This window comes from Mobula birostris, chromosome 5 (assembly GCF_030028105.1).
Source record: "Mobula birostris isolate sMobBir1 chromosome 5, sMobBir1.hap1, whole genome shotgun sequence".
NCBI lineage: Eukaryota > Metazoa > Chordata > Chondrichthyes > Myliobatiformes > Myliobatidae > Mobula > Mobula birostris.
In genome coordinates, this window is record NC_092374.1 from 88,184,167 (window position 1) to 88,199,786 (window position 15,620).

The 15,620-nt window shown below is 44.1% G+C and overlaps 1 protein-coding gene across 1 annotated transcript in view; it reads right to left on the reverse strand.

The window, feature by feature from the left end:
• The window catches only part of LOC140197850 (polyunsaturated fatty acid 5-lipoxygenase-like), an 83,442-nt gene that overhangs the window by 16,641 nt on the left and 51,181 nt on the right, over positions 1-15,620 (reverse strand). Inside the window, exons 10-13 of the mRNA XM_072258370.1 lie at positions 13,852-14,021; positions 9,411-9,532; positions 2,126-2,226; positions 260-430 (exon numbers count right to left, since the gene is read on the reverse strand). Of these exons, the coding sequence (XP_072114471.1) occupies positions 260-430; positions 2,126-2,226; positions 9,411-9,532; positions 13,852-14,021 (564 nt within the window). The remainder of the gene's footprint in view (positions 1-259; positions 431-2,125; positions 2,227-9,410; positions 9,533-13,851; positions 14,022-15,620) is intronic.

Here is a 15,620-nt window from a genome sequence, read left to right on the forward strand (position 1 = left end):
ACAGAGTATTCATGAACACACATAAATACGTGGAGATACACACATGCACACACTCATGTAGAGTAGATACACATATTGTGTGACAGACATTCACACACACACACACGTAGAGAGAGACACACATTCGTATATAAACACATACATGTGGATATACATTTACAGACAGACACATGCATATATACAGACATGTAGACACACATATATACACCTATATACACACACACATACAGACCTGCACACACATAGCTGCACTGCCCACCTTGTTGGGTAAAGGCCGACTCAGGTGCCATGTGAACGCCATCTGAAGAGCGGACTGACTCATATCGGGTAGCATGTCCATGAGCTGCTCGATTGAGAGGTCTTCCTTGGAGGAGGGTGGAGGCTTCCTCATGGTGCAAGGTGAATTTGGCACCCAGCAGCACCAATCATACTGTCAGGGGCAAGGTCAAAATTCAAGGGTCAGAGATAACAGTGAAATAGCATGAAAACTACAGATGCTGGAAACCTGAGACAAAATAAAAAACACGCTGGAAACACTCATCAGATCAGGCAGCATCTGTGGAGAGAGAAACTCAGTTGATGTATTCAGGTTCTAATCAAAGGTCATAGAACTAATTAGCATCATTCCTCCTTCTGTAGATGCTTCGGAGTGTTTCTGGTGCTTTTTGCTTTGATTAGTTTTAATTTGGAGAGAAGATGTGGGCAGGGATGGGTTAAGATTTTTAAGATAAGATTAGCTTTACTTGTCACATGTACATCAAAACATCGACAAATACAGCAGAAAGGCATCATTTGCTACAATGACCAACACAGTCCAAGTGTCGCCAAGCTTCCAGTACTAACATAGGATGCGCACAGTTTGCCAACCACAGCCCAAACCCTGAACATCTTTGCAATGTGGGAAGAAACCGGAGCACCTGGAGGAAACCCACATGGTCACAGGGAGAACGTACAGACTCCTTACAGACAGTGTCGGAATTGAACCCGAGTCGCGGGTGCTGTAATAGCATTACATTAACTGCTGTGCTACTGTGCTGGCCTATGGATGTGGGCAGGAATGGATAGGACAAAGGGGATACATGTGATAGGACAGGTTAAGTAAGTACAAGTTGTTAACGATGTAGTTAGAGGGTGATAAAGAAGTGGGCTCTGTTGCAGATAGTAGGTCAGGGTGTTCAACAGGACATGGAAGATAGCCGATCCAAAGAAGGAGGAGGGGGGAAGCAAGAGGCAGCAGGTGACTGGTGGACCAAGGAGGGGTGAAGAATGATGAACAGTTGAATGAGGGGGAGGAATGGTGTTGGGGATCGGGGCAAGTGGATGAGATGGAGCCAGACAAGGGGCAGGTGGAGCCAAATGAGGGGAGAGTGATGGGGGAGGTGCAAGTTGGCTGGATGTGATAAATGGGAACACAAAGTTTACCAGTGCAAGGTAAGGAATGTGATAATGAATACCATTAGGGGTAAGATGTAGGGCAGCTGGAACCAGATGGGGAAGGGATGGAGTGGGTGAAATGTGTGGATGACTTGTGGATCAAACCAGGAGGGGGAGAGGGCAAAAAGTAGCTGATAATCTCCATATTCCAGCCCGTAACCTCTTGTGTTTAACCATCACTTTAAATTCATACCTCTTGGTGTTCGTCTGGGGAAGAGAAGCCCTTCTCATTGACACTCCAAAGGCTTCTACTGAGGCAGGAATCCATCCCACCCCAGGACACTGGATAGCAGGCTCGATCCCTCAGCTCTGATTGACCTGTCTGTCAACAGTCAACCCTGCGATGTATGCAAGGTGTGAGAACAACAGTAGAGTGGCATGATGAAATGTTTTTACTGAGTCATGTTAGTGACATGCAACTTACAGTGTGGGAGCTACAAAATTGGCCCACAGAGATGAAAGACCCACGCACTCGAATGCCCAATCAATTTACTGCAGGATCAATTGACTGCATGTGGACTTGCCACCTTCTTGTAATTGATCTGTTATGATTCCCGGTTCTTGCCCCTTGCCCTGAATATTGCTCAGCATCTTCACCTTCACACAAAGGTCAACCTGGAACAGGTGATGGTCTGGATCCCTCCAGTGTGGAGAGGTTGAAGGATATTCCAGGATGAGACGGAGCCCTTACCTGACCATTGTTCACCGCAGCGTGCTGGGCAGAGGCGATGAAGATCACCGTGGTGAGGAATTTGAACAGCTCCTCCCTGGTCAGAAAGCTTGTCGGGATGCCTGAAGCCAATATGGACAGGGTTAGATGCTGGACATGAACAAAATGCTGCAGGAGAGTCACTGTATGAACTTCGTAGTTTGATCAGACATAGTGGACATTGGAAATACTGCCAGTGAGGATGGGTTCAGGGGCTCTATTGTGTTCTTTGTGTGAGATGTAGGGAATCTGGGAGACCTCGAGCCTCCCGGATAACCACATCTGCACCAGATGTACCAAGCTGCAGCTCCTCAGAGAACATATTAAGGAAATGATAAAGCAGCTTGATGACTTTTGGCTCATGGGAAACTGTGGAAGTGATAGATAGGAGCTACATGGAGGTGGTCACCCCTAAGCTGCAAGTGGTAGGAAGCTGGGTGACTGTCATAACAGGGTAGGGAAATGGGCAGAGGGTGCCGAGTACCCCTGTGGCCGTTCCCCTCAATAATAAGTCACACCACTTTGGATCCTATTGGTGGTGGGGGGTTGCTACCAGGAGGAGCTGCAGTAATCGGGTCTCTGGCATTGAACCTGGTGCTGTGGCTCAGAAGGGAAGTGGGGAGAGGAGGATTCCATAGTTAGAGGAGTAGACATGAGATACTGTGGATACAATAGAAACACTCGGTGATATTTTGCCTCACAGGTACCAGGGTCAGGGACGTCTTGGACTGGGTCCGCAGCATTCTGAAGGGGGAGGGAGAGCAGCCAGAAGACTTGATATAAACTGGTACCAATGACATAGGTAACAAAAGAGAGGAGGTCCAGAAGAGAGAAGTTAAGGAGCCAGGTAGAAAGCTGAAAAGCAGGACCTTTAGGATAGTATTCTCTGGATTGCTGCCTGTGCTGAGCACCAGTGAGGGTAAGAGTATGATGACTTGGCAGAGGAATGCGTGGCTAAGAAATTGGTGCAGCGGCAGGGCTTCAGATTTCTGATCATTGGGATTTTCTCTGGGGGAGGTATGATGTGAACAAAAGGGACAGATTACACCTGAACTTGAGGGGGACCAATATCCTTGCAGGCTGATTTCCAGAACTATTGGGGTAGGATTAAACTGATTTGGCATGGGGATGGGAAACTGGGTGATACATTTGAAGACAGGGCATTTGGTATGCAGGCGAATGCAGTGTGTAGTGAGACTGTCAGGAAGGACAGGCAGATAACAGGGCAAAATTTCAGTCAGTGGAATGAGTGTAGGGTAATGGGGGGAGGTGGATATCGAGAAGTGTGATAGATACAGGACTGTAGGTGTTACATTTGGATGCACACAGTATGCAAAATAAAGGGGACGATCTTGTAGCGCAGTTAGGGATTGGCAGGTATGACATTTCAGAGGTATGACATTGGCAGGTATGACATTTCAGACATCACTGAGTCATGGCTGAAAGAAGATTATTGTTGGGAGCTTAACATCCATGAATTTATATTGTATTGAAAGGGCAGGCAGGTAGGCAGAGAGGAGTGACATGGTTCTGTTGGTAATAAAATAAATCAACTCCTTAGGAAGAGGTAACATAGAATTTGAAGATGTAGAATAATTGTGGCTAGAGTTAAGGAACTGCAAGGGGAAAAATAACCTGATGGGAGTTACATACAGGCCTCCAAACAGGAGCCAGGATGTGAGCTACATCTAGAAAGGGCCATCTTATGAAAGTAATGGGCAATTTCAATTTGCAGGCAGATGGGAAATTTAGGTCTTGGATGCCAATAGAGAGAGAATTTGTAGAATGCCTATGAGATTTTTTTAGAGCAGCTTCTGGTTGAGCCCACTAGGGGATTAGTTATTCGAGATTGGCTGCTATGTAATTGACCAGATTTGGTGAGGGATCTTAAGGTAAAGGAATCCTTAGGAGCCAGTGATCATAATATGATAGAATTTTCCATGCAATTTGAGAAGGAGAAGCTAAAGTCGGATGCATCAGTATTTCAATGGAGTAAAGGGAACTACAGAGTTGATTGGAAGGGGAAACTAGCAGGGATGACAGCACAATAGCAATGGCTGGAGTTTCTTGGAGCAATTCGGAAGGCACAGGATAGATTCATCCCAAAGAGAAGGTATTCTAAAGGCAGAATGATGCACCGTGTCTGACAAAGGAAGACAAAGCCAACATAAAAGCAAAAGAGAGAGCATATAATACAGCAAAGAGTACTGGGAAGTTAGAGGATTGAGAAGCTTTTAAAGACCAACAAAAAATCAATAGGGCGCAAAAGGATGAAACATTAAGGTAAGCTAGCCAATAATATTAAAGAGGATACCAAAAGATTTATTTTAGATATATAAAGAGTAAAAGAGAGGTGAGAGTAGACATTGGACTGCTGGAAAATGACACAGGAGAAGTAGCAAATGGGGACAAGGAAGTGGCAGACGAAACTGAATAAATATTTTGCATGAGTCTTCACTATGGAAGACACTAACAGTATGCGGATATCCGAGAGTGTCAGGGGGCATAAGTGAGTGCAGTTACTTTTACTAGGAAGAAAGTGTTTGCAGAGCTGTAAGTTCTGAAGGACTAGGTGCATGAGGAATCTGAAAGAGGTCATGATCTTTCATGAATCACTAGATTTGGGCATATTCCTGGAGGACTGGGATATTGCAAATCTCACTCCACATTTCAAGAAGGGAGGGAAGCAGAAGGAAGGAAATTATAGGCCAGTTAGCCTGACCTCGGTGGTTAGGAAATGTTGGTGTCAATTGTTAAGGATGATGTTCAGGGATACTTGAAGGCACATGATAAAATAGGCCGAAGTCGGCATGGATTCCTTAATGGGAAATCTTTCTTGACAAATCTGTTTGAATATTTGAGGAAATAACAAGCAGGATAGACAAAGGAGAATTGGTGGATGTTGTGTACTTGGATTTTCAAAAGGCCTTTGACAAGGTGCCACACAGGAGGCTGCTTAGCAAGACAAGAGCCCATGGTATTACAGGAAATATACTAGCATGGACATAGCATTAGTTGATTGGCAGGAGGCAAATATTGGGAATAAAGGGAGCATTTTCAGATTGGCTGTCAGTGACTACTGGTGTTCCACAGGTGTTGGTGTTGGGACCACTTCTCTTTATGTTGTATGTCAATGATTTGGATGACAGAATTGATGGTTTTATGGCCAAGTTTGCTGAGGATACGAAGATAGGTCGAATGACTGGTAGTGTTGAGGAAGAAGGGAGGCTGCATGAGGACTTCAATTAGGAGAATGGTCAAGGAAGTGACAGTGAAGTGAAGTGTTGGTAGAATCTCAGGTGGTGACAAGAGGGCGTACAGGAGTGAGATATGCCAACTAGTGAAATGGTGCCGCAGCAACAACCTGGCATTCAATGTCAGTAAGATGAACTAACTGATTGTGGACTTCAGGAAGGGTAAGATGAAGGAACACATACTAATGCTCATAGAGGGATCAGAAGTGGAGAGAGTGAGCCGCTTCAAGTTCCTGGGTGTCAAGATCTCTGAGGATCTAACCTGGTCCCAACATACTGATGTAGTTATAAAGAAGGCAAGACAGTGGCTATACTTTATTAGGAGTTTGAAGAGATTTGGCATGTCAACAAATATACTCAAAAACTTCTATAGTTGTACCGTGGAGAGCATTCTGACAGGGTTCATCACTGTCTGGTATGGAGGGGCTACTAAACAGGACGGAAAGAAGCTGCAGAGGGTTGTAAATCTAGTCAGCGCCATCTTGGGCACGAGCCTACAAAGTACCCAGGACATTTTTAGGGAACAGTATCTGAGAAAGGCAGTGTCCATTATTAAGGATCTCCAGCACCCAGGGCATGCCCGTTTCTCACTGTTACCATCAGGTAGGAGGTACAGAAGCCTGAAGGCACACACTCAGCGATTCAGGAACAGCTTCTTCCCCTCTGCCATCCGATTCCTAAATGGACGTTGAAGCTTTGGACACTACCTCACTTTTTTTATTACACAGTATTTCTGTTTTTGCATATTCCTTTAAATCTATTCAATATATTTAATTGATTTACTTGTTTATTTATTGTTATGTTTTATTTAATTTATTATTTTTTTCTCTCTCTGCTAGATGATGTATTGCATTGAACTGCTGCTGCTAAGTTAACAAATTTCACGTCAAATGCTGGTGATAATAAACCTGATTCTGATTCTGAAGTAGAATATAGTGTTGGGAAGTGTATTGTCATATGCTTTGGTAGAAAGAATAAACGAGTAGACTATGTTCTAAACGGGGAGAAAATTAAAAGATATCCAAGGTGCAAAGGAATGCAGGGTCATGCAGGATTCCCTAAAGGTTAACTTGCATGTTAAGTCAGTGGTGAGGAAGGCTGGCATCATTCTGAGAACCAGAATATAAAAATGAGGATGTAATGCTGAGGCTTTATAAGGCATTAGAGAGGCCTCACTTGGAGTAGTGTGAGCAATTTTGGGCCCTTTATCTAAGGATATGCTGACATTGGAGGGTCTTTAGAAGGGGTTCACGAAAATGATTTCAGGATTGAAATGCTTGTCATATTGTATATGAGGTGTTGGATGGGATTGGGTCTCTGCTTGGAATTTAGAACACTGAAGGGGGTCTCACTGAAAACAACCAAGTAGATGTGGAGAGAATGTTTATAGTGGGGGAGTCTTGGACCAGAGGGTAAAACTTCAGAATAGAGGGATGTCCATTTAGAAAGGAGATTAGGAGGGAGTTCCTTACCCAGAGGGTGGTGAATCTGTGGAATTCATTGCCACAGCTGGCTGTGGAGTCTGGTCACTGAGTGTATTTAAAGTGGAGGTTGATAGATTCTTGATAAGTCAGGGCGCGAAGGGTTACAGGGAGAAGGCACAAGAATGGGATTGAGAGGGAAATGGATCAGCCATGATGAAATGGGGGAGCAGACTCGATGGGCTGAGTTGCCTAAATCTGGTCCAATATTTTATGGTCTTATAGTTATAATCCTGCACTTTACTGCTTAACTGCAGTGCACTCTCTGTACCCTTTACACTTTATTCTGCATTGTTATTACACATAATACTACCCATTACACCAGTGCTGTTTAGGGTAGCAATGAAGGTCCTCCATCTCAGGTGGTGTTCAGGGCTTCCTTCATCATATCAGTCACTCGGTTTTCGCTACTGTCAGTCATGCAAGTCCCAGGTGGAGACTCAGAAATACCGTCACACTCAGATGTAGAAGGAATCTCCACTGCTGTTTCTGTAACAATTTTGTTTCACCAGTCAGGGTTGTTAGCCCTGAACTGAACCCCTGAACCTGGAGGACTGGTGGACCACTCTCCATCTTGCTTCTACCCTTTGAACTGTCTGGTATGGGTGACCCTACCAAGAGCAAAAACGTAAAGCCCTGTCTCCAGCCAACATCGCTCTATGGGTCATTGAGGTACGCAAGCCTCCAAACCATGACAAAGTTGAGGTCCCCATGGAAGTGGATTGTTCTATCTCAATGTACCGTGTATTGCTTTGATTTGAATGAACATTATGCAAGACAAACTTTTCACTCTATTTTGGTACATGTGACAATGGTAAACCAACATCAATACTAACAACACACACAAAATGCTGGAGGAGCTCAGCAGGTCAGGCAGCGCCTGTGCAAAGGAATGAACAGTTGACATTGCAGGTTGAGACCATTCATGACCCTAAACTTTGTTTATTCCTCTGTGTAGATGCTGCTTGACCTGCTGAGTTCCTCCAGCATTTTGTGTGTATTACTCTGGATTTTCAACATCTCGTGTGTTTACCAATACCAACAATCCTCTGTGATTTCCATTTTGTTCTTCTCATTTTCCCATCAGCTTCCTGCAGATTCTACCCTTCATCAAAGCACTTGCACATGACTCCACACCCAGCCCAGTAATTTTCAGTGGCCAATTGGTCTACCAGCCCTCTCATGCTTGGGACATGGGTTGAAAACAGGACACCTTCAGTGCTGCAGCTAGTAAAGCTGCCACAATCCAGCTCCAGAGAAGCAGGTTTGATCCCAAGGTGCTCCTGTTTCTAAACTAGTATGTGGGTGAGGGGTAGAACCTGGGGAAAATAAATTGAGATAAGTGTAAAAGTGTGCTTGACTGTCAGCAGAAACTGAGTGGGACAAAGTCTTGGGTCTTGGGCAAGTTTGATCGTTGAGATTTGTGAATTAGACTTGTTTTTAGAGGACTCTGCAGTTCAAGTTATATGGGTTTCTGGTTACTCCTTTTTATTCCTATTTTGCGTGATTTTGACTGGGATGGACTGGCTCTGCGATCTGCAGCCAACGAATGGCACAATGTTAAACTGAACTGAACATTCCTAGACTGTTTCAAGGATCCTGCAGTTTGATGCTTAATATTCTGTTTACTATTCCCTCACTTTTTGCTGTTTGCATGATTTGTTTTTTTTTTTTTGCATATTGGGTGTTTGACGTTTTCTTTGAACGGGTTCCATGGTGTTTCTTTGTTTTGTGGCTGCCTGTGGGAAGACGAATCTGAAGGTTTTATACTGCATACATACATTGATAACAAATGTACTTTGAATCTTTGAATCCTTGAAAAGGGTGCATGCTGGTTAGTAAGGACTTAGTGGGCCAAAAGGCCTGTTTCAATGCTCCATGACGCATAGACACCCAAGGGAAATCCACTTAGTCACAAAACAGGAAAACTCCACACATGGTCATTACCCAAGGTCAGGATTAAACCCAGGGTTGCTGAGACAGGGAGGCAGTAGCTTTATCACATGCACCACGGTGCTGCCCTCAGTATCACGGCTACATTTGGATCATCAAGCAGGCATCAGATAGGAAGAAGGGAAAAGTTATGAGTCAAGTACCTGAGCCACTGGAAAGTGTCCCACAGTCCGGTAGCTGGAAAATTTATGGCCTTAAATAAACCTACTGTAACATGCTGACCCTGAAGTTACAATGAAAACCCCGGGGATAGAGACCAGCCACTCTTCCTCCTCTCCCTTCTACATGACTCCAGACCCAGAACAACAGCTGAGACTTAAACACCACTCACCACCACACCCCCCCCCCCGGGGGCAATGAACAATGGGCATTACTGACAGCGTCCTTATCTCAAGAGTGGTAAAACCCTGGTGGTCACTTCATCTCTTGGATCCAGGTTCGAAACAGAGAGGATACAGTGGTTCAGGACAAGATCCATTTTTTGGAGAGGTTGACAATGGGGCATCACCTGGAGCTTCTCTTTTCTCACCTGATTGCTGTCCCTCCCAACTATACCTCAAAACTAGAACTTTCACTCACCAATTCCAGGGAGATCTGCAAATCCCTCTTGGACCACATCCTTCAGCCAAGCCTGCAACTCCACGTCTTTAAGAACGTCGGAGTCACTCTTGTAGTAGAGCCCCATGATGTTCTTCACGTACCTGTGGGGCAGAAACATGATTAAGCAGCCCCCTCCATCTTGTCCGTCTGCAAGACCCTTCTCTGAGAAACTCCCCTGTTTAAGCCCTCCTCTGGTCTCTGTCTCAGCCTGGAAATACATTGCTGTTCCTCCATCATCCATGGGTCCAAACCCCGTGACTCTCTTTCCAACATTACTGTTCACCAGAGGAGTGACATTTAAGCCAGATGTGTGCAGGAGAGCAGAGAGAAGAAGACAACTGGTAAATTTGTGAATTGATAATTAGGTTCATACTGAGGGCAGTGAAAAACTTCTGCTTTGCATGCCATCCATTTCATCACATCAGTACATCGAGGTAGTGCAAGGGAAAAAGCAACAACAGGATGCAGAATAGAGTGTTACACTCACAGAGGAAGTGTAGCGCAGACAGACAACATGATGCAAGGGTCATAACGAGGTAGATTGTGAGGACAAGGGTCTATCTTATTGTACTGGGATATGTTCAGTAATCTTCTAACATCAGGATAGAAGCTGTCATTGAACCATGTGGTACGTGCTCTCAGACTTTGTACCTTCTGCCCATCTGGGGATGTGGTGGAGTGTGGAAGAGAGAATGTTCAGGGTGGGTGCAGTCTTTGATTATGCTGGCTGTTTACCAAGACAGCTGCAAGTGTGGAAGAGAGATTGTTTTTTTTTCCCTCTCTCACGAATAGAGGTGCATCCGCAAGTCTGCAGTTTTTTCATGGAGTATAGAATTTTGGGTGGAAGGGAACAAAAGGGTTGTGAGGAAATATGTCGAAAAGCTGCGGAGAGTGGACAGTGACCCAGGTGGTAGAAACAAGAGGCAGTTGACATTTTCTAAGGGGGAATGAAAGAGGCACTCGATAAGGAATAATTTGCCACACTGTTGTGAAAGAACAGGCTTATGGGTCTGAAGGAATTGTTCTACCAGCAGAGAATCAATGGACATAATGGCCTTTTTTCTTGCTGTGACAAATTCTCTCATTGCCTTATGCCAAACTTTAGCAACTAGGAGCCAATACGAGCTGCTGAAGGAGTTCAGCAGAATCATTGGAGGGACAGGTACAGATTGGCAGGTATGATATTGTGGCCATCACAGAGACCTGGCTAAAGGATGCATGTCTCTGGGAGCTGAACGTCCAAGGATACAGGGTGTATCGGAAGGATAGGAAGATAGGCAGAGGGGGAGGCGTGGCTTTATTGGTAAGAAATGATATTAAATCATTAGAAATAGGTGATACAGGATCGGAAGGTGCAGAATCTTTATGGGTTGAGCTAAGAAATTGCAGGGGTAAGAGGACCCTGATGGCAGTTATTTATAGGTCTCCAAACAGCTGCAGGGATGTGGACTACAAATTACAACAGGAAATAGAAAAGGCTTGTCAGAAGGGCAGTGTTATGATAATTGTGGGGGATTTTAACATGCGAGTAGATTGGAAAAATCAGGTCGGCACTGGATCTCAAGAGAGAGAATTTGTAGAATGTCTGCGAGATGGCTTTTCAGAACAGCTTGTTGTTGAGCCCACTAGGGGATCGGCTGTACTGGATTGGGTATTGTGTAATGAACCGGAGGTGATTAGAGAGATTGAGGTGAAGGAACCCTTAGCAGGCAGTGATCATAACATGACTGAGTTCACTGTGAAATTTGAAAAAGAGAAGCCGAAATCTGATGTGCCGGTATTTCAGTGGAGTAAAGGAAATTACAGTGGCATGAGAGAGGAACTGGCCAAAGTTGACTGGAAAGGGACACTGGCGGGAAAGACGGGAGAGCAGCAGTGGCTGGAGTTTATGCGAGAAGTGAGGAATGTGCAAGACAGGTATATTCCAAAAAAGAAGAAATTTTCGAATGGAAAAAGGATGCAACCGTGGTTGACAAGAGAAGTCAAAGCCAAAGTTAAACCAAAGGAGAGGGCATACAAGGAAGCAAAAATTAGTGGGAAGACAGAGGATTGGGAAGTTTTTAAAACCTTACAAAAGGAAAGCAAGAAGGTCATTAAGAGGGAAAAGATTAACTATGAAAGCAAGCTAGCAAATAATATCAAAAAGGATACTAAAAGCTTTTTCAAGTATATAAAGAGTAAAAGACAGGTGAGAGTAGATATAGGACCGATAGAAAATGATGCTGGAGAAATTGTAATGGGAGATAAGGAGATGGCAGAGGAACTGAGTGAGTATTTTGCATCAGTCTTCACTGAGGAAGACATCAGCAGTATACCGGACACTCAAGGATGGCAGGGAAGAGAAGTGTGCACAGTCACAATTTCGACAGAGAAAGTACTCAGGACACTGAATAGTCTAAAGGTAGATAAATCTCCCGGACCAGATGGAATGCACCCTCGTGTTCTGAAGGAAGTAGCTGTGGAGATTGCGGAGGCATTAGCGATGATCTTTCAAAAGTCGATAGATTCTGGCATGGTTCCGGAAGACTGGAAGATTGCAAATGTCACTCCGCTGTTTAAGAAGGGGACAAGGAAGCAAAAAGGAAATTATAGACCTGTTAGCTTGACATCGGTGGTTGGGAAGTTGTTGGAGTCGATTGTCAAGGATGAGGTTACAGAGTACCTGGAGGCATATGACAAGATAGGCAGAACTCAGCATGGATTCCTTAAAGGAAAATCCTGCCTGACAAACCTATTACAATTTTTTGAGGAAATTACCAGTAGGCTAGACAAGGGAGATGCAGTGGATGTTGTATATTTGGATTTTCAGAAGGCCTTTGACAAGGTGCCACACATGAGGCTACTTAACAAGATAAGAGCCCATGGAATTATGGGAAAGTTACATACGTGGATAGGGTGTTGGCTGATTGGCAGGAAACAGAGAGTGGGAATAAAGGGATCCTATTCTGGTTGGCTGCCGGTTACCAATGGTTTTCCATGGGGGTCCGTGTTGAGGCCGCTTCTTTTTACATTGTACGTCAACGATTTGGATTATGGAATAGATGGCTTTGTGGTTAAGTTTACTGACGATACGAAGATAGGTGGAGGGGCCGGTAGTGTTGAGGAAACGGCAAGTCTGCAGAGAGACTTGGATAGTTTGGAAGAATGGGCAGAGAAGTGGCAAATGAAGTACAATGTTGGAAAGTGTATGATTATGCACTTTGGCAGAAATAATAAACGGGCAGACTATTATTTAAATGGGGAAAGAATTCAAAGTTTGGAGATGCAATGGGATTTGGGAGTCTCGTACAGGATACCCTTAAGGTTAACCTCCAGGTTGAGTCAGTAGTGAAGAAGGCGAATGCAATGTTGGCATTCATTTCTAGAGGAATAGAGTATAGGAGCAGGGATGTGATGTTGAGGCTCTATAAGGTGCTGGTGAGACCTCACTTGGAGTACTGTGGGCAGTTTTGGTCTCCTTATTTAAGAAAGGATATGCTGACGTTGGAGAGGGTACAGAGAAGATTCACTAGAATGATTCTGGGAATGAGAGGGTTAACATATGAGGAATGTTTGTCCGCTCTTGGACTGCATTCCTTGGAGTTTAGAAGAATGAGGGGAGACCTCATAGAAACATTTCGAATGTTGAAAGGCATGATCAGAGTGGATGTGGCAAAGTTGTTTCCCATGATGGGGGAGTCTAGTACGAGAGGGCATGACTTAAGGATTGAAGGGCACCCATTCAGAACAGAAATGCGAAGAAATTTTTTTAGTCAGAGGGTGGTGAATCTATGGAATTTGTTGCCACGGGCAACAGTGGAGGCCAAGTCATTGGGTGTATTTAAGGCAGAGATTGATAGGTATCTGAGTAGCCAGGGCATCAAAGGTTATGGTGAGAAGGCGGGGGAGTGGGACTAAATGGGAGAATGGATAAGCTCATGATAAAATGGTGAAGCAGACTCGATGGGCCTAATGGCCGTTTCTGCTCCTTTGTCTTATGGTCTTACGGCCTTACGGTCTTATGAAATCAACAGTGCGATGTTTCAGATCCTCCTCTGAAGAAGAGATCCTACTCCCTCTTAGATTAGAGCGGCTGCCAGTATGTTGGCTTCTTCCCAATGTGGAAACCCTCTGCACCAGATTCCTGAAACATTGACCGTCCAATTCCCTCCACAGATGCTGCATAACCCATTGAGCTCCCCCAACGCTTTGTCCATTACTCTAGCTCCAAGCATCTGTTGTCTCTTGTTCAATGTTGAAAGTTAATTTTTTATCAAAGTACATACAGTATATATCACCATATTCTACCCTGAACATCTAAATACAATATAGTGAAGTCCAACAACAAAATGAAACTCGATACACAAACAAAGACTGACAAACTAAATGTCATCAATTAAAACATGCAATCCAGTTGTCTCTGACTACCAAAAGAACTTACTTGTTGATAGCACCCCAGATTTGGAGTCCATCATCCCGATAGAAGTATTCCTTCAACCCCTGGACTCCACGGTCCTGCAAGTTGTCAGGGAGACATATGGACCTGTAGGTGAATGACTTAAAGATCTGCTGGGCAAATGCATCCAGGCCAGGGCCACCTGAAGCCACTACCTGGGGAAAAAATATCAAACCAGATTTCTCCATTTAGAATTTAATTATTTGTTGGAGCTGTAGATGAATCAAGAGCCTCTCAAACCTCATCCAGTGCATTATAAGATCAAGGAAGATTTCATCACTACTTCAATTCCCTATATCCATTTATGCCCACCTCCACCCCTCCCCCACCACCATCATAAGCCAACCCTGGATAATTTTCACCCCTTACTTAAGAAGAACAGTAGTGTAGTGGTTAGAGTAACCAGCGACTTGGGTCCAATTCCCATTGCAGTCTGTACGGAGTTTGTATGTTCTCCTCCCACATTTCAAAGACGTACTGGTTAGTGGGTTAATTGGTCACATGAGTGTAATTGGACGGGGCCAGCTCATTGGTCTGGAAGGAACTGGTACTGTGCTAATTAAATAAAGAAATAATTGAATTCACACTGCTTAGCAAATAGAAATTGGCCTTTCAGCCATCTGAGTCTGTGCTGATCCATTTGCACGAATCCTACATTAAAACATCTCTTCATCTGTCCATCACCTTCCTCTAGTGCCCCTCTTTCTTCACTTTTACCCATGGTCCATTCTTCTCTCCTCTCAGATTCCTTTTCAGTCTGCCCCTCTTCCTTCCATCCATCCTTCTTCCATCACTTCTCTACTCCTATCTCTCCATCCCTCTGTCAGAAATTTTCTTTCTCCTCTTCTTACATCATTTCATCCTTTCTGATTTCATTTTTTTCTCTAAATTTTGCATTGATTCTTTTTTCTTTGCTTTACTTTCTTTCTCTGTCTCTTTCCTTTATCCTCCCTTACTATCTTTTTTGCATTCCTTCCATCTTTCCATTCATCATTCTTTTGACCTTCTTTCCTCCCATTCTCCCAGATAGTCCACTCTTCTCTTCTATCAGATTCCTTCTTCTTCAACCCTAACATTTCCACCCATCAGCTGCCAGATTGTACTCCTTTCCCTCCCCTCATTCCTTATTCTGGCTTCATCCCTCTTCCTTGCCAGTCCTGAATGAAGGCTTTTAGCTCAAAATGTTGACTATTCTCCGCTATAGATGCAGCTTGACCTGCTGAGTTCACCCGACATTTGTGTATTACATTAAAGCTATTTTTGATTAACCATATAGTCAAATTAAGAATTATAAAGCTCAATCGTTTAATCACATATTGTGTACTGTTTGTTATTTCATGGTACTGATTTGTAAAAGGGGACATACCGTGCAGCATCGACCCAAATGAGGTTTCTTAAGTTTGGCCGGGCCGGGGCCTATCATCCCCTATACTAAGCCACAAGCCGAAGCGAGTTACATAGGGCTAGGGTGCCTTAGACTTTTCCATAGTACTGTATATAAAGTTTGAGTGGCTTAGCTGATCAATTACCCAGGGTGAATATGTCAAATACTAGAGGCATAGCTTTAAGGTGAGAGGGGGAACATTTTAAAAGAGATTTGTGAGACAAGTTTTTTTGTTACACAGAGTGTTTGGAATGCATTGCCTGAGCAGGTAGAGAAAGTATGAAGCTTAAGAGGCATTAGACAAGCACATGAATACATCAATTATGCGCTGGTTAATTGAATTTTAAATTGGTGCCATGGTTAGCACTGA